The sequence below is a fragment of the Ranitomeya variabilis genome, chromosome 2, assembly GCF_051348905.1.
Source record: "Ranitomeya variabilis isolate aRanVar5 chromosome 2, aRanVar5.hap1, whole genome shotgun sequence".
NCBI classification, from domain to species: Eukaryota; Metazoa; Chordata; class Amphibia; order Anura; family Dendrobatidae; genus Ranitomeya; species Ranitomeya variabilis.
The window spans coordinates 249327037-249354085 of NC_135233.1; the positions used below are offsets into that span (position 1 = coordinate 249327037).

The following is a 27049-nucleotide window of genomic DNA, read 5'->3' on the forward strand; positions in this document are numbered from 1 at the left end:
CGTTCAGTCTCGAGGCACTTGACTACATCACAGAAATCAAATCGCCAGATATTCACCGGGGCTGTCAGGTTTACCCAGAGAATAGTGGAACCAGGATTCTTATTTACAATAGGGGCCGAAGAGGTAGGGGCGAGGATGGCCCCCATTTCCAGGATCAAAAACAACAGCAACATTTTCCTTAAGTCACTATTGTGACTAAACACTGGTTCGGTCTCTTTTACAGTGTGAGGCGTGGATCCAAGTGCTCTTTCCTTCAAATTTTACTGCAGTGGGGGTGACCAGGATCACCGTGTGGGGTCCTTCAAATCTTGTCTGGAGACAATCTCTGCGCACAAATTTTTTTATATACACTAGGTTTTATGGCATAAAGGGATGGTGTTTAGGAACCTTGTCTGAGTCTGGAAGAGAATTGAAGACAGTTAAATGCACTTTGGCAAGGTGTCCATGTAAGGCCTGCACATAGCTAGTCAAGTCCTGGTACTTGAGTTGCAACTGTTGTGGAAAGAAACATTCAAAATTGGGGCTCCTGCCAAACAGAATCTCATACAGTGACAGTCTTGTCTTCCTGTTTGGGGTATATCTCACTGAAAACAAAACTAGAGGAAGGCATTCTGTCCATGGTTTACCAGTCTCTGTCATTGCCTTCTGGATTTTAGGCTTAAGAATTCCATTTAGTCTCTCCACTCTTCCACTACTCTGCGGATGGTATGGAGTATGCAACGCTTGACTTACCCCCAGTGCTGCCATTACCTCTGACATGATCTCTCCAGTAAAATGGGAACTCCGATCGCTTTCAATGACTTCAGGAACTCCATACCTGCATATGATCTCAGCCATCAGTTTCTTCGCCGTTGTCTTAGCCGTAGCTTTGGCAACTGGGTAGGCTTCTGGCCAACCTGAAAATAAATCAATGCAGACCAACACATACTCATACGTCCCTACCCTGGGTAACTGAATATAATCATTCTGCAGTCTCTGGAATTGGTTAAAGGGCCGGGGAGTGTGTTTGGATGGGGTTTTCACTGTCCTACCCTGATTATGTGTGGCACATATCATGCAGCTCTGTACCTGCCTTTCTGCGCAGGTGGAAAACCCGGGAGCAATCCATTGTTTCTGTAGGGTGTCACACATGGCCGTCTTCGAGTGGTGCACATTCTCGTGCAGAACCTGTGCCATCATTGGGTACAGTACCTGTGGTAGGCAGACCTTTTCACCCCTCCCCCATAGCCCAGTGACGGTATCAGAGCAAGCCCCTATCTCTTGCCACCTATTTTTCTCCTCCTTACTTGCCTGTTCTTGTAACCGGGCTAAGATGTCTTTCAACACAAATGGAGATGGTGGGGTGTCTAGGTGATGTACTTGAAAGGCTACAGGAGTGCTTGCTGCTTTCTTGGCAGCCTGGTCTGCCAATGCGTTACCCTTTGTCCGTCCACCAGTGCCTTTGGTATGTGCCTTTACCTTTATGATGCCTGCTTGAGTGGGGAGCTGTAGTGCATTCATAAGTTGCTGGACTGCCTCAGCATGTTTAAAGGGGTGGCCATTTGCTGTCAGGAAAGCCCTGGCTCTCCAGATAGGCCCATAACCGTGTGCAATGCCAAAAGCATACCTGGAATCAGTGTAGATATTTACAGTCTTACCTTCTGCTAGTTTGCTCTGCTTCTTGTGCAGACATATGAGCTGGCATTGACTCTGCCTTGATTACCTCATGTTCTGAGACCACAGCATATCTGGTACAGTAGCGTCCTTGGTCATCTTGGTGACGGGATCCATCTACAAAAAGCTCAAAATCAGCATTAGAATAGGCACACTAGAGACCAGCCGTTTCCTGAGACATCAATTCTAGACAATCATGTGGTTTGGAAACCTAATCTTGTTCCTCTGGATCCATTCTTAAAAGAAAAAGAAAAAGAGTGTCCTTGCTCATGTCACCTATCACCTACTCCTCCCCCCTTTGGATCCAGGGGAACTAGGTGAAAAGTAGCGCGGTTCAGGACAGTGCACCTTTTCAAAGTCACATTAGTAGGCATGAGAATAGCACACTGAAGTCGCAGCTGTCCAGCCATGGACATGTGGCTAGGTTATACCTGGTTAAGGATACTATATACATTGTGTAGGGTGTGGACCATCAGTGGATAATCCAAAACAATCTCTGAAGATTTGTGTAGCAACAGCTGGACAGACAACACAGCCCAAACACATAAGGGATTTCCTCTTGCCACCCTATCCAGGCGGCCACTATAATAAGCAACAGGTCTCTGTTTGTCTCCATGAAGCTGAGTCAGCACACCTGTAGCATGCCCTGCAGGTGAGCTCTGTCTGCAAGGCAGTCTGCAATACTGTACGGCAGTGCTCGGGTGTCTTGGAATCATATACGGGGCCTTCAGTGTGTAACACTATATCACAGGGTAAATTCCCTTCCTGGGTGGACATAGCATCTCCTGGATGCAAGGGGCCATAAGTGGCACAGTAGGCCTGACACTCTTGGGCTATGGCTGGGCTTCCCTTTTTAGCTATCTGTTGGGCCAAACCACCTCTATGTGACAGGGTAGAATTAGCTGGGTTCACTTATAGCTCCTACCTGGTGGGTAACTATGTCCCCATACCCCACTGAGAAGAGAACCTGGGATTCCTGAAGTGTGATGTAGCAACGTGAATGACAGGGAAACAAACTTCAGATTCTTGGAGAGTCTGGCCTTGTAGGTGTAAAGGTTTCATGGGAAGAGGAGATCTAGGGGCCTTTCCGGGCTGGGGGGGTCTGGCATTTACACCGATTAAAGCAAGCTCTTGGTCTGAAAATTGACATGGGGCTGGGGAGGGAGATTCCCAGACAGGGTTAAAGGCGTATTGGAGTGTGAAGTGGGGGGAGGGCAGAGGCTGAACTCTGTTACATAGACTCTGATAAAGAAACATACAGTAGCTGTGTCCTTGCAGCTGGTGGGGGCTGGTGAGCGAGCTGCTGATTTAACCCCTTTCCTTTCCTGCTGGGCTGAATTCTTTTGAAAACTCTTTACTATTTTCAATGCATCATCCGGAGTGGAAATCTCAATATCGGATCTACTACAAAAAGGTATGAATGGGCTTTTTGTTACAGTGAAAATCCCAGATCTTCAAACACTACCATAAGACGCCCATAGAACTTCTCGGCAATCCAGTATATATTGCTGCCTTGACTGTAAGGGGCACAGGGTTTACAGTCGGGAGTGGAGGCTTAATTTCCTGAGAAAAGACCATATCATCTAACAGGGAGCCCCCCCCTGTTTATCTTCAATTTGCTATATATCAACCACTCAACTTGATACAGGTAATTACCAATCTTTCAATTACTTACAAGTTTTCCTCTAAGACTAGACACAGATCTATTTCACTTCCAATTTCATACAATACTTATTGCTTTAAACATAAATCTCTCAGCGTGTACTAAACCAAGGACAGAGAAAACTTTGGAATGCAATACATTGCCCCCCTTTCTGTAGCCCACAGCACCGAGGGGAAAAATTTCAAGCAGGTCGCGCAGGGATTCACATGCCCCCTCCCATCTAGTAACACGGAGATAAGAAAAATCACTGCATTCCTCAGCGCAAGAGGGAGAAGCAAAGCCCTCGTCTTTGCCCCCCTTTCTCTAAGTTCGTAGCACAGATGAGGAGGAAAGAAGAAAGAATATTCGAAGCGAACAATTTTGGTCCAGAAGGGAAGAATTAACCATGTGACATAAATTCCCTTAAAAAATCTAAATCTTTATTAGAATATCTTTAAAAATACCACTTCCCAGTGTAAACAGAAAAAAGGAAAAATATATACAAATAGGCTCCAGAGATTTCTAGGTGCACCTAACCTGATGATTAACCCTTCACTCCCCTGCTATCCCTGCCTAACAGTGGAGGTTGGCACCCTGATAGATTATTTGGCGCCCCCACTCCGCGGCGGCTGTGACCTGCTGGCCCTATTAAAAACTAACCAGCTGCAGGTGAGAAAACAATGAGCAGTTAAAAGTCATGAAGGAAGCAGGAGTGAAGGAACTAAGGTGCATACTAGAAGAAAAATCTCAATCCTCCATATTCGAGACCCCACTCAGGACAAAAAAATGCATAAAGCCACATAGGCTAATAAAACAATGATAAATTTGTCCTCCGCACAGTCAAGCAACATATATGGGTCAAAGTGCATAAGTGGTGGGAAAATCAATAGGAGAAACAATATATAATAACAATGACCTGGTTAGGTCTAGATATAAACTGCATATGCCCGTCTTGGCTGACACACATTGATACAGATAGACTATGTTAACTGCATACAGGTATAGATGCCTGCTGCTGTCTAGGCATCCGCATCTAGAGACAGCAGTCATACATGTTAGATAATCAATAATAGCAAAAGGTCAGCAACTAAATTTTGGCACAGTGCAGTAGACCAAATAACATGAATGATGCCCAAGACCGCTGAAAAAGATAAAAGTGTTGTCCCAAGATTGGACACTTAGCTGTCCATGGAACGCCCCGACGCGTTTCCCCGTTATACGGTTCCTCAGGGGGCCAGAGTGGATACAATAAACCAGAGGTCACAGATATAGGTGCCCTGATGTCCGGACAGACCTGTCTGAATCCATGGGGAGGGGACTTATATAGTGAAAATCAACACCCACTAGCAAATCAACAGGGTGTTCGAAGTCCCTCCTCTCCCAGATTTCTGAGAAACACTCGGTATGGTACCGCCCACAGATATAGCCAGGAAATGTATGGCAAATAATAAACTCATGTCCATATTAGCAAGGGATCCCACCCCCTATAGTAAACAGATCAGAGATGTAACAAATAGATACGTTCACATACCGCACCAGGCACTTGTACACACCTAGATGTTGTACCACATGGGACACGCTGGGCGCCGCCATTGCATACTGCAGGACACCAGACAGCGCATGCGCGCGGCGCCGATGCTACTCCAGGAAGACGGTGTCTATGCTCTTAGTAGAGCAAGAGCTACAGCGCTGGAGCGCAGGCTGAGTGCCGCCATATTTGATGTGATATGCGCCATCGCGCATGTGTCCGGTCTCAAACGGTGCCGTGCAGTCGGCTATAGGGGACTAAAAGATAAAAAGGCTAAACCAGTGCGCATGCGTCATCCGCAAATCAAAGGATCGGCGCAACGCACCAGAGTGAGATAATAGCCCCACTAGCAGACAGCAGACAAGAGTATGATACGTATACAATACCAAAAGTGCCTGTGTGATAATCAAAATAAAAGGAGTATAAATGAAATTATAATTAAATACTGGTCGCAATCGACACTTACAGATATACTGTAAACATATGGTATGGCGGTACAAAGTTCAATAACCCCATAGTTCATGCACCATGAGTCAGGTGCAGAAAACATAGATTTAAATGTAAATATATATATATAAAATAATAGAGGGAATATGCTGTCTTACAGGAAACACGTATAGGTGAGAGATTCGTTCAGGCCTCTCGGCGACATCGACTGCATTCGGAAAATCCACTCCGCCTCCCGTTTAAGTAATGCCTGATTGAAATCGCCCCCTCGAATCCTAGGTTTTAACAGGTCGATCATACACAGAGTGATCCCCTTGGGGGTCCCCCCATGTACTTGATTAAAATGTCGGGCCAGCGGAGTGTCCCTTTTATGTCTAATGTCACCGAGATGCTCCCCGAATCTCGTTCTTAATTCCCTTTTGGTCTTTCCGATATAGTCAAGGGGGCAAGGGCAAGTGATCTTGTAGATTACACCCATAGACTTACAGTTGCCGAAATCCCTAATGTCGTAACATCTGCCGTTAGCTGCACTGGTGAAATGTTTAGTCTGTCTAACATACTGGCACTTGGAACATTGACCACACTTGAAAAAGCCAATAGGTCTCCTATCAAGCCACGTGCCCGCTGCCTGCGGTTTTTGATACAGGCTATGTACTAAGCGGTCCCCAATTGATCTCCCCCTTCTATATGTGATGCTGGGTGTAGGGAGGACAAAGTTCTCAAGAAGAGGATCAGCTAGGAGCACACCCCAGTGTCTTTTGATGATCTGATAGATTTTGTCAGACTGGTTGTCAAAGGTCCCTATAAGTCTGACCAAGTCTGAGGTTCCCTCCGACTTCTCCCGAGTTCTTAACAGGGTCGATCTATCACTATCTAGTGCCGCCCTATAGGATTTCATAAGAACCTCAGAGGGATATCCTCTCTCCTTGAATCTACGGTGTAGTTCGCTAGCTTGGCTTTTAAAGGTATCCACCTCGGAGCAGTTCCTGCGAATCCGCAGAAACTGCCCCTTGGGTATGCCGCGTTTGAGAGGGGTCGGGTGATGACTGTGCCATTGTAGAAGGCTATTGGTAGCAGTTGGCTTTCGATAGGTGTTAGTGCTGATGCCCCCATTCTTATTAATCGAGATATTGAGGTCCAGAAAGGCAATAGTACGCTCGTGATACTCAGACGTAAATCTCATCCCAATGTTGTTAATATTAATCTCCCTCACAAATCTCTCGAAGTCAGCCCCTGGGCCAGACCAAAGAACAAAAATATCATCAATGTATCTGGCCCAGAGGCCGATATGGGGCTGCCACCATCTCTCCTCATCCGGAAAAATACAGGTTTCCTCCCACCAGCCCAGGAACAGGTTAGCGTACGTGGGGGCACAGGGGCTCCCCATCGCTGTACCCCTGAGCTGGTGGAAGTACTTACCATTAAAGATGAAAAAATTCCGAGTGAGGGTAAAGAGAAGAAGCTGTTGGACAAACTGATTATGTTCAGCACATTCAATGGCTCGTGTCCTTAGGAAATGGTCAACTGCCTTGGCACCAAATTCATGGGGGATGCTACTGTACAATGCCTCTACATCGATGGAGGCCAGTATCATATGAGGTTCCACAACAACATCCTCCAATAGGCCAAGCAGGTGCAGAGTGTCCCTCACATATGAGGGCAGTGATTGAACAAAGGGTCTTAAGATCTGATCTATATAAATACCTATGTTCTGGGACATTGAATCGATCCCTGCCACAATTGGGCGGCCTTTCAATGGATCGAGACCCTTGTGCACCTTCGGGAGGGCATAGAAGGTGGGCACACTAGGGCAGGTAGGAGCAAGGAAAGAGTGTTCGTTTTTAGATATCAGCTTCCTATCCAGAGCTTGGTCCAATATAGCCATCAGCTCATTGGAGTAGTTGTTTGTGGGATCCCCCGATAAGGTTTCATACGTTTGATGATCATTGAGGAGCGCTCCACACATCTGTAGATATTTTGGGTGATCAAGGATGACCAGGTTTCCACCTTTGTCAGATGCTTTGAAAATCAAGTTGGTATTTTTTTCAAGTCTCTTTAAAGCGATGGACTCATTTGTTGGTAAGTTCTGATCTCTATTTTGATGGTTATTGGTGATCTTACATAGATCTGCCTCAACAAGTTTAACAAAAATATCCACACTAGTGACATCGCTCAAGGGTGGCATTCTCTTACTCCTCTTCCTTAAAGATGTAAAGGGTCCTTCCCCCCTCCCCCTCTCATTCTCATGTAGAAGGTCCACAAGGGCATGATATCCTTCAAGGTCCTCCTCATTCAGACCCAGTTCTCTGCACTTTTCCCAGTCGTTTTTTTGAAAAAACAGTTTCCATTTGAGATTACGGCCAAATAAATGAATGTCCTTGACCCAATTAAAACAGTTATAGGTATTTGTGGGGACAAAGTTCAAGCCCCTCTGCAAGACAGCATATTCCTCCCTAGAAAATGAAAAAGAAGTCAAATTAATAATCTGGCCCTGCACTACAGGGGTCGTCTCCTCAAATCGTACTTCGCTAGAGGTCTGTTGTCTAAAAAAGACGATGTTGCAAAGGATGAGGAGGAGGACGCCTGGGGTGCAGGTCCAGGACCACTTGAGGATACTTTTACACCTCTGCCCCTCCCCCCTCTTCCCCTCTGCCTGTATTGGTTCTTGGTTGACCGCCATCTATGAAAGGAGGCAGCCCCCTGTTCCGACCGTTCTGTATCAGACGTATCGATGTCGGAGGATGAAGCGTCCACAGTGTTCTGGGACTGATAGTCGTAGGCCTTGTTATCCTTAAACTCGTTAAGGTCCCTAGAAAACTGCGAGTGCTTCCTCTCTTTCAGCCTGTTTTGAAACTTTTCTATAGATGTTTGTAGGAAGTTTTCCCTTCTTGTATATTCAGAATCCGCCTTATGCTTTTGAACTTGTTCAATTAATGAGTTTATCTTTTAGTCCCCTATAGCCGACTGCACGGCACCGTTTGAGACCGGACACATGCGCGATGGCGCATATCACATCAAATATGGCGGCACTCAGCCTGCGCTCCAGCGCTGTAGCTCTTGCTCTACTAAGAGCATAGACACCGTCTTCCTGGAGTAGCATCGGCGCCGCGCGCATGCGCTGTCTGGTGTCCTGCAGTATGCAATGGCGGCGCCCAGCGTGTCCCATGTGGTACAACATCTAGGTGTGTACAAGTGCCTGGTGCGGTATGTGAACGTATCTATTTGTTACATCTCTGATCTGTTTACTATAGGGGGTGGGATCCCTTGCTAATATGGACATGAGTTTATTATTTGCCATACATTTCCTGGCTATATCTGTGGGCGGTACCATACCGAGTGTTTCTCAGAAATCTGGGAGAGGAGGGACTTCGAACACCCTGTTGATTTGCTAGTGGGTGTTGATTTTCACTATATAAGTCCCCTCCCCATGGATTCAGACAGGTCTGTCCGGACATCAGGGCACCTATATCTGTGACCTCTGGTTTATTGTATCCACTCTGGCCCCCTGAGGAACCGTATAACGGGGAAACGCGTCGGGGCGTTCCATGGACAGCTAAGTGTCCAATCTTGGGACAACACTTTTATCTTTTTCAGCGGTCTTGGGCATCATTCATGTTATTTGGTCTACTGCACTGTGCCAAAATTTAGTTGCTGACCTTTTGCTATTATTGATTATCTAACATGTATGACTGCTGTCTCTAGATGCGGATGCCTAGACAGCAGCAGGCATCTATACCTGTATGCAGTTAACATAGTCTATCTGTATCAATGTGTGTCAGCCAAGACGGGCATATGCAGTTTATATCTAGACCTAACCAGGTCATTGTTATTATATATTGTTTCTCCTATTGATTTTCCCACCACTTATGCACTTTGACCCATATATGTTGCTTGACTGTGCGGAGGACAAATTTATCATTGTTTTATTAGCCTATGTGGCTTTATGCATTTTTTTGTCCTGAGTGGGGTCTCGAATATGGAGGATTGAGATTTTTCTTCTAGTATGCACCTTAGTTCCTTCACTCCTGCTTCCTTCATGACTTTTAACTGCTCATTGTTTTCTCACCTGCAGCTGGTTAGTTTTTAATAGGGCCAGCAGGTCACAGCCGCCGCGGAGTGGGGGCGCCAAATAATCTATCAGGGTGCCAACCTCCACTGTTAGGCAGGGATAGCAGGGGAGTGAAGGGTTAATCATCAGGTTAGGTGCACCTAGAAATCTCTGGAGCCTATTTGTATATATTTTTCCTTTTTTCTGTTTACACTGGGAAGTGGTATTTTTAAAGATATTCTAATAAAGATTTAGATTTTTTAAGGGAATTTATGTCACATGAGGAAAGAAGAAAACCGACAAAGAAATCTCGCAGCGGTCCGCTCCGCCCCTCCCCTACACTACACAGCACTGATACAAGGCTCCGTATCTTCTACAAAGTCACAAATTGCAGCAGTTTTCAGACTTAATTTCTACAAAACTTTCCTATGATTCTCCGTGGTCTGGGCGGAGCCCCAAGGACGGCCCGTACACACACACACACACGCGGCAGGTCTCCACCCAGGTTGGATTCTGCACAACACAAACAGGACACACCTACGCTTCTGGAAAGCTCATCCCGCCGCCATTACAGGGCGATGGCTGGGACCGCATTCTCATCACCAGTGGCACGGCGGCCATTTTACAATCTGTAAGATCACAGTTCAAAGGCATTTTATAACCAAACACGGGTTCTACATTGTCTGATCCTTCCTCTCCATCAACCTATTTTCATCCTTTGTTCTTTAAGCTTCGCGCAACTCGCAGATGAGCTTGCGCTTGTTCTAACAATCCTTTATCTTTCAACATGCCCCTTTTATTTTCTATGAGATTGGGCCACATAGCCGGCTACAATCTCCCTGACAAGGGCAATCCTACATGCTTATACAATCTCTCAACATTCTTGACTGCCTTCTTTCCCTCCCGTGACTCCACTATTGCCTTGACTTCCATAGAATCCTCATCTAACTTGTGGGGCACAGACTTCTTCTGCTTTAAGATACGCAGCTTGACTCACAGAATACTATGGTTTTCTGCAGTAAAACCACTGGCAGCGATGTCAACACTGGTGTTCCACAGTACGGAGCCTCACGTTCGATGTACTAGGAAAAGAGCCTCGCGCTCAATATTTCCTGTCCCTAACCTGAACACAGTGATTAACAGACTATCCTGCCACGATATTCCAAACCGTTGGGAGGCAGCCTCCTAATGAGACCCCTCCACAAAAATTCTGGTGGTCCCGTACGGAGCGTCTTAATTACCTGTTTCTGGTGGTCCCGTTCCGGGACGTCTTAATTACATATTTCTGGTGGTTCCGTACGGGGCGTCTTAATTACCTATTTGTACTCAAAATTCTGGTGGTCCCCCACTTGGGACGTCTTAATTACCGGTTAGTACAATATCACAGAGGCTGCGTCTCCTATCCCTTGCTCTAAGCCGCCCCACAATCTACAACTAGCTCAATCTTTCACTCCACTTCACTACTGGACAATAGTCACAGGTAGGGTGGTTGAACGGAGTACAATGACCGGTGGAGGAGGTGTGGTGTACATGAGGACGCGCCGGATGCGACGTCTCTCAGTTGCTGGTTCAGAGCGTGGCACAGGATCACGTTCGATCTCACCACTCGACCGGTCACCTCCCAGACCCAAGGAGACCACAGACAAATCAATAACGGCTGAGACACTAGCAAGTGTGACACATACAGTGTATATGATCGCCACTTACCGTGTGCGGAGGGTGATCAGTCCTCGAGGTCAGCCACTACGGGTATCATCCACAGACATCCAGGCATGGGTCCAGGGGGTCTCGGATCGCTGGCCACGCCCCCCGTTGGGCTGCCAAATTGTCGGGGTCGTAACAACAATATACCCTCATTCACCAGTCATTCCAAATTAAACTATAAGCATGTGGTACCGGGTAAGAATGAGTCAGACAGGTAGCTGGTTCAATCTCAGTGCATGCTCGTGGATCCACACACATGTGTGTAACGGTCACAGCAACTGACTTTATTCTTGAATACACAGTACTATTGTTTAGGAAAAAGGAATGCATTAGGCGGAGTTTATGCAGCATACATCTAGTGCTCAGTCTCTCTCTCTGATTCGTCAGGACATCTCCGATGGTTACTTCTTTCTTCACATTCCAGAGTTATCTTTTCAGGAGAAATAATTCTTAACTCTTTAGACGCTGAACTAAAGTGAAAGTGAACACTGGCAGCCATCTTTAGATACAATTACATTTGCATTAGCTAGCAGATAGGAAAAACTTATTGTTTCACAGTATAAGATATATAAAAGTACAAAGGTATGTAAGAAAATATATTCTCACCTTGACACTAGGAGAAACACACAGACCTCACATCCATTTTGTATTACTAGGAGAGACACACAGACCTCACATCCATCTTGTATTACTAGGAGAGACACACAGACCTCACATCCATCTTGTATTACTAGGAGAGACACACAGACCTCACATCCATCTTGTATTACTAGGAGAGACACACAGACCTCACATCCATCTTGTATTACTAGGAGAGACACACAGACCTCACATCCATCCTATATTACTAGGAGAGACACACAGACCTCACATCCAGTCTGTATTACTAGGAGAGACACACAGACCTCACATCCATCTTGTATTACTAGGAGAGACACACAGACCTCACATCCATCTTGTGTTACTAGGAGAGACACACAGACCTCACATCCATCTTGTATTACTAGGAGAGAGACACAGACCTCACATCCATCTTGTATTACTAGGAGAGACACACAGACCTCACATCCATCTTGTATTACTAGGAGAGACACACAGACTTCACATCCAGCCTATATTAGTGGGACAGACACACAGACCTCACATTCAGCCTATATTAGTGGGAGAGGCACACGGCCCTTACATCCAGCCTATATTACCGGGAGAGACACAGACCTCACATCCAGCCAATATTACCAGGAGAGACACAGACCTCACATCCAGTTTATATTACTAGGAGAGACACACAGACTTCACATCCAGCCTATATTAGTGGGACAGACACACAGACCTCACATTCAGCCTATATTAGTGGGAGAGGCACACAGCCCTTACATCCAGCTTATATTACCGGGAGAGACAAATACCTCACATCCATCTTGTATTACTAGGAGAGACACACAGACCTCACATCCATCTTGTATTACTAGGAGAGACACACAGACTTCACATCCAGCCTATATTAGTGGGACAGACACACAGACCTCACATTCAGCCTATATTAGTGGGAGAGGCACACGGCCCTTACATCCAGCCTATATTACCGGGAGAGACACAGTCCTCACATCCAGTCTGTATTAGTAGGAGAGACACACAGACCTCACATTCATCTTGTATTACTAGGAGAGATGCAGACCTCACATTCAGCCTATATTAGTGGGAGAGGCACACGGCCCTTACATCCAGCCTATATTACCGGGAGAGACACAGTCCTCACATCCAGTCTGTATTACTAGGAGAGACACAGACCTCACATTCATCTTGTATTACTAGGAGAAATGCAGACCTCACATTCAGCCTATATTAGTGGGAGAGGCACACGGCCCTTACATCCAGCCTATATTACCGGGAGAGACACAGTCCTCACATCCAGTCTAAATTACTGGAAGAGATGCTCCTACAAGTGAAAGATCTAAACGTTAGATTAGCCTGCAACCACATATCAGGAGTCTGAAAATGAAGGAATGAAGATTGTTGGCTGAAACTTGGTGCAATCTTATAAACTAAAGGTAACTACTAACATATGTAGAAGTAATTTCTATTTGGCTGTACAGCTTTCTGTTATGTCGTTCTATTTACCTGTTGTTCTGTAGAGATCAGAGATTGGTATCTGGGGAGAAGACGGCAGTAAATAACACATCTGCTTACAGGAACACGTCTCCCCAAAGGAGCGTCTTGTGGATTAGTACAAACAGGACTGATAGGTTTGGGGACAGGACTTGGGAGACCTCCTCTCTGGATAGTAAATGTGTGTTGTCTTCTCCCATCCAGGTTGTCTGCATGAATTTCTTTGACATTGTGCTGGATTTTATCCTAATGGATGCCTTTGAGGACCTAGAAAACCCTCCTACCTCGGTGATTGCTGTACTGCGCAACCGTTGGTTGTCTGACAGCTTCAAGGAAACAGTAAGAAGGGAGAATTAACCTTATATAATCCTTGTGTATTGTGGAGGATGTTGTGCAGGGAAATAAGACATCACCAATAGGAATCTGTTCTGTTATGTCAAGAAAGTGCTAAAGGACAGTAGAGAAAAGTGTTGCGTCTTAATTATTGAATTCAGATTTCTAATCCGGTCCCTAACCCCTCCGGTGTACAACATCTGGTCCCTCATGCTCTGGTATATAACCTCCGGCCACCCGCCATTATGTCTGCCTTTATAAATGTGACAGTGGCCAGTGTTGCAGAGATCACTGATACCAGCGCTGTCCTGTAATAGGAGCCACCGGGGTATCAAGTCCGTTCATGACATTTCTTCCCTCCTAAACCTTCCCTCATAACCTGTGAGTGCTATTATTGAGAAGTGCAAGGAACCGCAGCAACTCGGCCACGAAGTGGAGACCCCGTAACTTTACAAAGTGGGGGACCGAGTGCTGAGGAGCTGAGGGCAGAAGAGTCACCAACGCTTTGGTGACTCCATAACTGCAGAGTCCAGACCTCTGGTATAACATCAGAACAAACACTGCGCACCCACCGAGAGCTTTATGACCAAGCAGCTGCATGCAGCCTTACATCACCAAGCACAATGCCGATCGATGGATGGAGTAGTGTAAAGCTGCCATCACTGGATTCTGGAGGAAACATGTTCTGTGCCATGACGGATCACACTTCTCTATCTGGCGTCTGATGGAGGAGTCTGGGATTGGTGTTTCCAGGAGAACGTTACCCCCCTGACTGCATTGTTACACTGTACAGATGGTGAAGGAGGATAACACTATGGGCTTGTTACCAGGGGTCGGCCTCGACCCCCTTGGTTCCAGTGATGTCCAAAATGTATTGTGCTGAAGCATTAACATTTCACAATAGTAGCTTCCAGCTCTGTGGGATCAGTTTGGGGAAGACCCTTTTCTGTTCCCCATGACTGTGCCCAGCGCACAAGCTCCATACAGACATGGAGGGGGAGTTTAGTGGAGGAACATGACCGTCCGCACAGAGCCCGGACCTCAGCCCCATCCAAGAGCAGAGATTGACCCCAACCACCCCTTTTCCCCCAACATCGGGGTCTGACCTCACAAATGCTCTCCTGGATGAAGGGACAAAAATTCCCACAGACGCCTCCAAAATCTTGTAGAAATCCTTCCTAGAAGAGCAGGAGCCGTTATATCTGCAGAGGGGCGACTTCATATTATGTCTATGGATGTAGGAGGGGAGGTGAGAAAATCTGCTGTAGGTGTGACGTGGAGGGGGTCACATACTTAGTCTATATGATAATGTATTTATATACAGGACTGTGCAAAAGTGTTAGTGGGGAAAACCGCTGCAGAGTAAGAAGCTTTCTAAAATAGTAGTGTAAGGCTGTGTGCACACGTTTCAGATTTTGTTGCGGATCCGCAGCATATTTGGACACGCTGAATTGCACCAAATCCACAATGTAGTGCACAACCAATGTTAATCTATGTGAATCCAGAATTGCTGTGCACATGCTGCGGAAAAATCCACGTGGATTCGCAGCGTTTTATTTTCCGCAGCACGTCAATTCTTTTTGCGGATCTGCAGCGTTTCTGCACCCATTGACTTCCATTGATACAGTCAAATCTGCAGCAAAACTGCAGGTGTAAAAAGATTTGCGGATTTGCTGTGGATGTGGGTGCTAAAAACGCTGCAGATCTGGAGGGGAGAGTGTGTGTGGGCGGACACTGTGTGTGGAGAAGATGTGCGGGTGTCTGTGTGTATCTGCGTGTGTCTGTGGGGGCGTGTGTGCGTGCAGTCTGTGTGTAGGCAGGCATCGTCTGATGGGACTACTAGTCCCATCCAGCTATGTCTGCAGTCACATAGAACAGTGGCAGCATTAGCCGATGATGGGATAGTAGTCCCATCATCCGGCTACTGTGTTGAATATTAGAAAAAAAAACAAAACATTTACATATACACATACAGTACATACATATACACATACAGTACATACTTACCAAACAGCTAATCCCCCACGCCCTCGATCGCCTTCAAAAATAATAAACCAACCCAATATGCCCTGTTCTGATGTAATCCATTTAATAACGAGGGTCCCACGACGATCTGATGTGACTGCTCTTCAGGGGCTCCAGTGATAGTGTTAGGAGGTATCCTCCCACATTGTATCACTCCACCGCTTAGAGGTCACTGGAGTTCGTCCTGTCACTTACGGCACTGCTGTGTGAGAAAATTCTCACGCAGCTGTAGTGCCTTAAAGTGAGAGCACGAACTCCGATGAACTACACTGCGGAAGTATCATCGGAGGCCCCTGTAGAGCTGTTACATCTCCCGATGTGATAGCTCTACACCGGAGATCGTCGTGGGACAGTCGTTATTAAATGGATTACATCAGAACAGGGAGTATTTGTGTTGGTTTATTTTATTTTATTTTTTTTTTTGCAGTAGAACGTGGGCGTCGAAGGAATTAGACGTATAATAAATATGGGAAACTGTGTTTTATTTCATTAACCCCTTCCCGACCTGTGACGCCACGTAGGCGTCATGAAAGTCGGTGCCAATCCGACCTGTGACGCCTATGTGGCGTCATGGAAGGATCGCGTCCCTGCAGATCGGGTGAAAGGGTTAACTCCAATTTCACCCGATCTGCAGGGACAGGGGGAGTGGTACTTCAGCCCAGGGTGGTGGCTTCACCCCCTCGTGGCTACGATTGCTCTGATTGGCTGTTTCACTTTCAACAGCTAATCGGAGCGATTTGTATTATTTCACCTATGAAAATGGTGAAATATTACAATCCAGCCATGGCCGATGCTGCAATATCATCGGCCATGGCTGGAAACCCTGATCTGCCCCCCCCCCCCCCCACCGATCTCCTCCCCGGTCCTCTGTCCTGTCCTGCACACTGCTCCGCTCCCCCGTGCTCCGCTCCCCCCCTCATACTTACCGAGCCTCCCGGTGTCCGTCCGTCTTCTCCACGGGCGCCGCCATCTTCCAAAATGGCGGGCGCATACGCTGTGCGCCCGCCGAATCTGCCAGCCGGCAGATTCGTTCCAGCTACATTTTGATCACTGTGATAGGTTTTATCACAGTGATCAAAATAAAAAAAATAGTAAATGAACCCCCCCTTTATTACCCCCTTAGGTAGGGACAATAATAAAAATAAAGAAAATATATTTACTTTTATTTTTACACTAGGGTTAGGGTTAGAATTAGGGTTAGTGTTAGAATTAGGCTATGTGCACACGCTGCGGATTTCGCTGCGGAACCGCAGTGTTTCCGCAGCTGCGGGTCTCCGCAGCGGTTTCCCATAAGTTTACAGTACAATGTAAACCTATGGGAAACTAAATCCGCAGTGCACATGCTGCGGAAAAAAACGTGCGGAAACGCAGCGGTTTATATTCCGTGGCATGTCAATTCTTTGTGCGGATTCCCCTGCGGGTTTACACCTGCTCCAATAGAAAACTGCAGGTAGAAACCGCACTAGAAACCGCGATAAATCCGCAGTAAAAACCGCAGCAGTTTTGCACTGCGGATTTATCAATTCCGCTGCGGAAAATTCTGCAATGGAATCCGCAGCGTGGGCACATACCCTAAGGCTATGTGCACAAGGTGCGGATTTGGCTGCGGATACGCAGCGGATTGGCCGCTGCGGATTCGTAGCAGTTTTCCATCAGGTTTACAGTACCATGTAAACCTATGGAAAACCAAATCCGCTGTGCCCATGGTGCGGAAAATACCGTGCAGAAACGCTGCATTGTATTTTCCGCAGCATGTCAATTCTTTGTGTGGATTCCGCAGCGTTTTACGCCTGTTCCTCAACAGGAATCCGCAGGTGAAATCCGCACAAAAAAATGCTGGAAATCCGCTGTAAATCCGCAGGTAAAACGCAGTGCATTTTACCTGCGGATTTTTCAAAAATGGTGCGGAAAAATCTCACACGAATCCGTAACGTGGGCACATAGCCCTAGGGTTAGGGTTGGAATTAAGGCTAGGGTTGGAAATAGGGTTAAGATTAGGCTTGTGGTTAGGGTTATGGTTAGGGGTGTGTTGGGGTTAGGGTTGTGGTTAGGGTTGGGATTAGGATTAGGGTTAGGGGTGTGTCGGGGTTAGGGTTGTGGTTAGGGTGTGTTGGGGTTAGGGTTGTGATTAGGGTTATGGCTAGAGTTGGGATTAGGGCTAGGGATGTGTTGAGGTTACTGTTGGAGTTAGAATTGAGGGGTTTCCACTGTTTAGGCACATCAGGGGTCTCCAAACGCAACATGGCGCCACCATTGATTCCAGCCAATCTTGCGTTCAAAAAGTCAAATGTGCTCCCTCCCTTCCGAGCCCTGACGTGCGCCCAAACAGTGGTTTACCCCCACATATGGGGTACCAGCATACTCGGGACAAACTGGGCAACAACTATTGGGGTCCAATTTCTCCAGTTACCCTTGCGAAAATAAAAAATTGCTTGCTAAAACATAATTTTTGAGGAAAGCAAAATGATTTTTTATTTTCATGGCTCTGCGTTATAAACTTCTGTGAAGCACTTGGGGGTTCAAAGTGCTCACCGCACATCTGGATAAGTTCCTTGGGGGGGTCTAGTTTCCAAAATGGGGTCACTTGTGAGGGGTTTCTACTGTTTAGGCAGATCAGGGGCTCTGCAAACGCAACGTGACGCCCGCAGTCCATTCCATCAAAGTCTGCATTTCAAAACGTCACTACTTCCCTTCTGAGCCCCGACGTGTGCCCAAACAGTGGTTTACCCCCACATGTGGGGTACCAGCATACTCAGGACAAACTGGGCAGCAACTATTGGCGTCTAATTTCTCCTGTTACCCTTGTGAAAATAAAAAATTGCTTGCTGAAACATAATTTTTGAGTAAAGAAAAATGATTTTTTATTTTCACGGCTCTGCGTTATAAACTTCTGTGAAACACTTGTTGGTTTAAAGTGGTCATTGCACATCTAGATTAGTTCCATGGGAGGCCTAGTTTCCAAAATGGGAATCACATGTGGGGGAGCTCCAATGTTTAGGCACACAGGGGCTCTCCAAACACGACATGGTGTCTGCTAACGATTGGAGCTAATTTTTAATTCAAAAGTCAAATGGCGCTCCTTCCCTTCCGAGCCTTGCCGTGTGCACAAACAGCGGTTTCTGACCACATATGAGGTATCGGTGTACTCAGGAGAAATTGCCCAACACATTTTAGGATCCATTTTATCCTGTTGCCCATGTGAAAATGAACAAATTGAGGCTAAAAAAATTTTTGTGAAAAAAAAAAAAAAGTACTTTTTCATTTTTACGGATCAATTTGTGAAGCACCTGGGGGTTCAAAGTGCTCACTATGCATCTAGATTAGTTCCTTGAGGGGTCTAGTTTCCAAAATGGGGTCACTTGTGGGGGAGCTCCAATGTTTAGGCACACAGGGGCTCTCCAAACGCGACATGGTGTCTGCTAAAGATTGGAGCCAATTTTTCATTGAAAAAAGTCAAATGGCGCTGTGATGGGGTGTACGGCAGAGCAAGAAGGGACAACAGGCCAAGGGATGATTCCACAGATTTATTATCAAGAACGCTGGAACAACACATGCAGGTAGATCCAGAGTCCACAATTAGTCCAACGGAACAGGTTCGGGGGCACCTCCCGATAATCCTTGTGCCCGCTAACAAAGCAATAGTCCACACGAGTCCAAGGGATCCCAAACAATCTCACGAACGACGAGATATGTCCTCAGCTCAAGTCTCGCCCCGTTCGCTTCCGCAGTCCCAGATGGATGTGGGGTCTTGCCTCAGCTAAGAATTCCCACTCCTTCTCCTTCAAGGATCAACTCACATCTGATCTCAAAATAAGAATGGATTGTCTGAGCTCCTTTGATCCGCCCATTAAGGGGGGTAGGGGTCACACCTTCTAGTCAATGGTTGGGTCCATCAGAAGATTCTAGACTGGTGGGCTCCACTAAAGGTACCTTCACACTAAACGATATAGCTAGCGATCCGTGACGTTGCAGCGTCCTGGCTAGCGATATCGTTGTGTTTGACAGGCAGCAGCGATCAGGATCCTGCTGTGACATCGTTGGTCGGAGAAAAGTCCAGAACTTTATTTCGTTGCTGGATCTCCCGCTGACATCGCTGAATCGGTGTGTGTGACACCGATCCAGCGATGTCTTCACTGGTAACCAGGGTAAACATCTGGTTACTAAGCGCAGGGCCGCGCTTAGTAACCCGATGTTTACCCTGGTTACCAGCGTAAACGTAAAAAAAAACAAACACATACTCACATTCCGGTGCCCGGCGTCCGCTTCCCTGCACTCCTCCTGCATCCTGTGTAAGTGCCGGCCGTAAAGCAGAGCGGTGACGTCACCGCTGTGCTCTTTGGGAGATGCCGGAGATGTTCGGCGCTGACACAGGATGCAGGAGGAGTGCAGGGAAGCGGACGCCGGGCACCGGAATGTGAGTATGTGGTTTTTTTTTTTTTACATTTACGCTGGTAACCAGGGTAAACATCGGGTTACTGAGCGCTGCCCTGCGCTTAGTAACCCGATGTTTACCCTGGTTACCAGGGGACTTCGGCATCGTTGGTCGCTGGAGAGCTGTCTGTGTGACAGCTCTCCAGCGACCACACAACGACTAAACAGCGACCGGCATCGTTGTCTGTATCGCTACAGCGTCGCTTAGTGTGAAGGTACCTTTAGGCTGTGTGCACACGTAGCAGATTTTTTGCGTTTTTTTCGCTATAAAAACGCTATAAAACCGCGAAAAAAACGCTAACATTAAGCATCCTATGTAACAGAATGCAATCCGCATTTTTTGTGCACATGCTGCATTTTTTTCCTGAGCGGAATCGCAATCCAGAAAAAAACGCAGCATGTTCATTAAAATTGCGGAATCGCGGCGATTCTGCACACATAGGAGTGCATTGATCTGCTTACTTCCCGCACGGGGCTGTGCACACCATGCGGGAAGTAAGCAGATCAAGTGCGGTTGGTACCCAGGGTGGAGGAGAGGAGACTCTCCTCCACGGACTGGGCACCATATAAGTGGTAAAAAAAAAGAATTTAAATAAAAAATAGCGATATACTCACCTTCGGGCAGCCCGACCTCCTCAACGGCTTCTGTGGTGTGTGTGAAGGACCTGCGATGACGTCACGGTCACATGACCGCGGGTCACGTGACCGCTACGTCAATGGAAGGTCCTGAACACACAGCATTAGGAACGGACGCCTGCAGGTGAGTATAACCTTTTTTTTTTTATTTTTTTTATTATTTTTAACATTCTACCTTTTACTATAGATGCTGCATAGGCTGCATCAATAGTAAAAAGTTGGTCACACTTGTCAAACACTATGTTTGACAAGTGTGACCAACCTGTCAAACAGTTTTCCAAGCGATGCTACAGATCGCTTGGGAAACGCTAGCATTCTGCAAGCTAATTATGCTTGCAAAACGCTAGTTTTCTGCGGGTATATGCATGCAAATTCTGCATGCGATATACCCGCGGCAGGAGGCGCAGAATTGCCGCGGAAATTTCCGCGGCAATTCTGCTACGTGTGCACATAGCCTAAGGGTACCGTCACACATTGAAATTTTCATCGCTACGACGGCACGATTCGTGACGTCGCAGCGTCGTATAATCATCGCTCCAGCGTCGTAGACTGCAGTCACACGTTGCAATCACGGCGCTGGAGCGATGCCGAAGTCCCCGGGTAACCAGGGTAAACATCGGGTAACTAAGCGCAGGGCCGCGCTTAGTAACCGGATGTTTACCCTGGTTACCAGCGTAAACGTAAAAAAACAAACAGTACATACTCACCCGTCGGTGTCCTTCAGGTCCCTTGCCGTCTGCTTCCTGCTCTGAGTGCAGCCGTACAGTGAGAGCAGAGCGCAGCACAGCACCTTCTATAGGGATCTCTGAGGGCCTTCTAGGGTTCCTTAATTAGGGACTCCTAGGGATTTTTGAGGGCGAGTCGACGTTGAGTGGGGGCACCCACCGCAGTAAAGTAAGGTGCCTACCCCCACTGCTAGGTAGAACTCAATTTAGAGTTTCCTAGGGCTCTTTAGGTACATAAATTATTGCCTGTATATTATTATTTTTCTATTTACTTGGAGAGAGTTTTTATTATTGTATAATAAAAGTTAAATTTTAGGGATCCTTGTTGTTTTTGGTTTTTGGAGTATTCTAGGTTCCCGATATATATTGTTTTTTTTTGGTTAGTTCCCTTCCTAGGCTATTAATATCAGCCCACAGCTGTCTGCATTGCCTTTTCTGGTTATTAATTATAGGGGGGGCCCCACGTCTTTTTTTTTTTTCGGGGGGGGGGGGGGGGGGCTCCTCTATTTTAATAGCCAATAAAGGCTAAATATACAGCTGTGAGCTGATATTAGTAGCCTGGGAAGATCCATGGGTATTACCCCCTTCCCAAGCTATAAACATCAACCCTCCCCAGTCGCTGGCTTTCCCTCTGTGGTTTGGAAAATTGAGCGGGAGCCCACGCCATCTTTTTTTAAACTTAAACAGATATTGCGATTAAGGCCGGGGTCACACTTGTGAGAAACTCACGTGAGTCTTGCACCTCAATACCCAGCACTGCCGCCGGCACTCGGGACCAGAGTGTGCGGCTGCATGTATTTCTATGCAGCTGAACGCTCCGGTCCGAGTGCTGGCGGCAGTGCCGGGTACTGAGGTGCGAGATTCGTGTGATTTTCTCGTAAGTGTGTCCCCAGCCTAACACAGATTTTGTATGTGTGTCTTTATTTAACTCTTTATGTATCATTTTATTACGTTTATTACCAAACATCAGGCTTGGTATTCTCTATCTATAGATATATCTGTGTGTGTAAACATTATTCTTCAATGGAGTATGTAAAAGAAGAGGTTGGACAAGAAATGACATCACAGTTGCTCTTTTTTTTTTTTGTTAAATAATATATCTTTATTTAGCTTACAAAAAACGCATACAAATCCGCATCAAATCCACGCTTATTTTTAACTGCATTTTCTGCCAAGAGAGGAAGAATCCACCCAGAAAATTCCACAGGCAAATCCACAACGCGTGCACATACCCTGAATAGTTTTATCTTTATCTAGTAACAAAATGCAATTTGCACAATTTCTCAAGCAACTTGGCAAGGAGGTTGTTCCAAACTTGTGTAAATCCTTCTGAGAGGGATCTGATTGGCTTACAAGTTTATTCTGCATCAAAACAACACCCCCCTCCCACCCCAACATCCAGCCACTGTCATTATAAGAACAAGGAGTTCTGGAAGTGATGATCCGACCCCATAGATCCCTGATCTCACATCATGCAGTCTGTCTTGGATCACATGAAGACACAGAAGGATTTCCATAAGCCTCATACACAGAAGGTCTGGGGTCAGTTCTCCAAGATGTTTGGAACAACCTCCTGCCGGGTTCCTTCAAAGATTGTGTGCAAGTGACCGAGAAGAAGTGATGAACAAAAGGGCTTTCACCAAATATTGATGGGATAATATATTTTATAAGTAATATATTGGCTGTAAGATAAGACATTGACTCATTATTTCTTCTCCCTAGGCTTTGGCAACAGCGTGCTGGTCAGTTTTGAAAGCAAAAAGGAGGCTTCTCATGGTGAGGATATCCGCTATTGGTTAATTAAAATAATGCAAATTTAGATGCATATTTATGCAGATGGGAGTTTTTAAAGATATGGGGGCTCCTGAGGGGGGAAAACAGTGACTCTGTCAATGTTGCGTTGATGTACATATATTCCGTGTAAGTTCTCTACCTGATGTTAGCAATTGCTATAGCAGTTGCATTATTGGGCGGTCAGATATCAGTGTAGCGCCCCCTCTGGCTAGTAGACTGCCTGCTATCATGTCGCCTTCTGATCCTGGTTCCTGTGATCCCACATTGTACAACCGGATCAGGATTTATAGATGCCGGAATATAATTCACCTTTTATAATTAATGATCATTTATCTTTATCAGGTGCCAGACGGCTTCATATCACATTTCTACTCCGTATCGGAGCACGTCAGCCCTATACTCGCATATGGATTTCTAGGTCCAAAGGAAAACTTAACAGAAATTTGTAATTTCTTTAAAGTAAGTTATATTAATTCATTTATCTTTGGGTACTAATAGAAGTTACATTTTATGTATTTTTCGCTGGGCACAGGGTGTAATTTGACTAAGACATTCAGTGACCAGCTGTGACCTCTGGAGGATGGTATGATAACTTTTTATTTCATTGGGGGGGGGGTAAGCAGGAAAAAGATTAAAAAAACAAAACATTTTTATATTTCAGGTTTTCAGTATAGTATCATTGTGTATAGAAGACCTGCTGATCTCCTGTGCGGCTTTGCCGAATTGTACTTTTCTCTCGGTGCCATGACTTCCTTCTTCTTGTGTTTCCCACCAGCACCAGATCGTGCAGTATTTAAAGGACATGTTCGATTTGGATAAGGTGAGATACACTACGGTCCAGTCACTGGCAGAAGACATCCTGCATCTTTCCCGCCGGCGGAGTGACATCCTCCTGGGATATCTTGGTATAGACTCTGTGCGGGAAATGAACGGCGATGTCCATGTTGGTAACGGAGCAGAAGAGCTTCACCTCTGACCCCAGGCGTGATCATACATCAGGAACCTACATACTGAGCGTCTAACCCTGGGGTCGGCTTCATCATCTATTTTACAGCTGATCATACAAGTTAGATTTAGTAGGACCACGGGGGAAGTTGTATCTGTCTTATGGCAGTCTGATCTGGTCCGCATTAGTATCTGATGTCTGAGGCCTTCCAGCTGTTGGCCGTGGTTGCTATCCTTCTGGGGCTGATCATTGACCCAAAGGATCATCTTCCCAAGTGGTGCACAGACAGCAGAAATCCTGAGGGCGAAGCCTGAGCTTTTAGCGACTGTGTTACCCTAAATTATTCTGGGCACAATCTGACATCTACTTCAGACTTATGCCTAAACGCTGAATCAAATGGAGATTACCAGATTTTAATTCATCATTTCTATTATGTAAAGTTTTTAAAGGAAAACAACTAATGGACAAAAATCTGAACTTTTATTATTTTATAATTTTTTATTTTTTTTTGTAGTTGCCTTTTCTTTCTTTGCACATATACCTTAACTGTGAGAATAGGACATGTGAGTTGGAAAATATTACGGTAATAAGAAAAACGGAAGCTTGGTTTACTTACAAAAAATTATACCACCTGTTGTATCACCAAAATTACAGATTTTAAAGGGGGCTTCTCATCAAAAGTGGGTAAAATTGTAAAGTGTTTGGAAAGACAATCAACTTTGCAATTTGCCTCTTATTAGATTTTTAATAACGGAGGGATTGTTATTTCTATAGTTCACTGCTCATTGTGTAGGTTACTGGACACCTCTGCAATCTAACAGTGGTGGCCGGTTCCCTAGGTAAAGAGCACTGGCCCAACCTGTCAGTCTAGGGGCAAGCATACCATTGGTGCACAGACAAGGGGCCAAGAGGTAAGGGGGCCACATCTACCTCTAAAGCAGGTAAAATTGTGCATTATGAGGAGCTATTGGACTGCAGAGAGCCATCTACGGTTCTTGTACGGGGCCTCTTCTCTCTGTGTCCGCTCATGTATTAATCAGCTGGGGCATAGACAGTAAAAATCAAGAAAACACCTTTAAATTGAGCTGCTGGCACAGGGGTGACACCAAGAAGATGCTGCAGGATGTTGTGCAAGATGGTAGCGCAAATACATGAGACCCTTCTGCTGAACCTCCTCTGCGCTGCTGGAAGTATTGGACTACTGTGAACATTTTCTGGCACCAGGACTGTCCAATAGCATTCAATCAGTGGAGATTTTCCCGTTCTAAGATGGTTTATCTATGACATGTACTACTCTCCCCATCATGTTTCTTTCAATATCATCGATTCTCATCTGTGATTGCCAATTCCTGTGACTTTTTCTTTGCACTAATGTGTCTGCCTTCTGTATTATTGCACAATTTACTGACACTTAATATAATGTTCTAATGTTCTGTTGTATTTATGTTCAGATCTGCTGAGACTTCTTGTACAGTGTTATTTGTAGTCTGATGACCGGACTTTATGCTCTTAACTAAATACTTGCACAAAAGACTTAATTAAAAGATAAATTGGAAAATAATAGTTGACCTCACCTGGATTGAGGGGTCTAAAAGTATATGGTAATGCGGTTAAAGTGAGGAAAAGGGGTTTTCTTGTTAGTAACACTGGGGGACATAGTACCGTGGGTATACGTCCTGCCACTAGAAGGCATAATAGGTATTCGAGCTCACTGAGTGCAGGCTAATTATACTCCTAAGACTGGGGGACATAGGACTGTGGGTATATGTCCTGCCGCTAGGAGACATAACACTGGGGGACATAGGACCGTGGTATACTGTACGTCCTGCCGCTAGGAGACATAACACTGGGGGACATAGGACCGTGGGTATACTGTACGTCCTGCCGTTAGGAGACATAACACTGGGGGACATAGGACCGTGGTATACTGTACGTCCTGCCGCTAGGAGACATAACACTGGGGGACATAGGACCGTGGGTATACTGTACGTCCTGCCGCTAGGAGACATAACACTGGGGGACATAGGACCGTGGGTATACTGTACGTCCTGCCGCTAGGAGACATAACACTGGGGGACATAGGACCGTGGGTATACTGTACGTCCTGCCGCTAGGAGACATAACACTGGGGGACATAGGACCGTGGGTATACTGTACGTCTGCCGCTAGGAGACATAACACTGGGGGACATAGGACCGTGGGTATACTGTACGTCCTGCCGCTAGGAGACATAACACTGGGGGACATAGGACCGTGGGTATACTGTACGTCTGCCGCTAGGAGACATAACACTGGGGGACATAGGACCGTGGGTATACTGTACGTCCTGCCGCTAGGAGACATAACACTGGGGGACATAGGACCGTGGGTATACTGTACGTCCTGCCGCTAGGAGACATAACACTGGGGGACATAGGACTGTGGGTATACGTCCTGCTGATAGGAGACCTAACACTGGGGGACATAGGACCGTGGATATACGTCCTGACGCTTGGAGACATAAGTGCTCCCTGTGATATGCAATGTGCCAGAAATACAACTTAGTTGACAAAACTAACTTTTCTCTCGAAGCTTTACAAGCTATGGAAGCAAGGTGTTGAAGCAGTGAGATTGTAGCTTCACAGCATACATCTCTGTTTGGGGCACTAAGGAGTAGGTCATCCACATACTGGAGTAGGGCTACCTCAGCATGTGGAATAATACAATACTGCAAACCAAGTTGCAATGCAGCAGTACACAGGGTTGGAGAGTTGTGAGCCCCTTGTGGTAACACCATCCAAGTATACTGCTGGCCCCTTAAAGTGAAAGCAAAAAGATATTCACAGTCCTGGTGTAGAGGCACAGAGAAGTAGGCATTTGCGAGGTCAATGCAGGTGAAGCAAGCTGCCGTTGTCGGGATCTGTGACATAATTGTGCGTTTGGTACCACTGATTTCCCCATCAGTATGATGGCCAGACAGCTCCCCACACATATTATGTTCCTCACTGTCCCCCACATGGAACGATGGCCCCCACAGCACACCACACATGGT

The 27049-nt window shown here is 46.2% G+C and overlaps 1 protein-coding gene across 4 annotated transcripts in view; it reads left to right on the top strand.

The window, feature by feature from the left end:
• The window catches only part of MIGA2 (mitoguardin 2), a 48939-nt gene extending 23360 nt beyond the window's left edge, over positions 1–25579 (top strand). For all 4 annotated transcript variants that reach the window (XM_077284552.1, XM_077284553.1, XM_077284555.1 and 1 more), the window contains 4 exons: positions 13333–13467; positions 23001–23054; positions 23415–23531; positions 23848–25579. In XM_077284552.1, the coding sequence (XP_077140667.1) occupies positions 13333–13467; positions 23001–23054; positions 23415–23531; positions 23848–24048 (507 nt within the window). In that variant the 3' untranslated portion in view covers positions 24049–25579. The remainder of the gene's footprint in view (positions 1–13332; positions 13468–23000; positions 23055–23414; positions 23532–23847) is intronic.
• The last annotated feature ends 1470 nt before the right edge of the window (positions 25580–27049 follow it).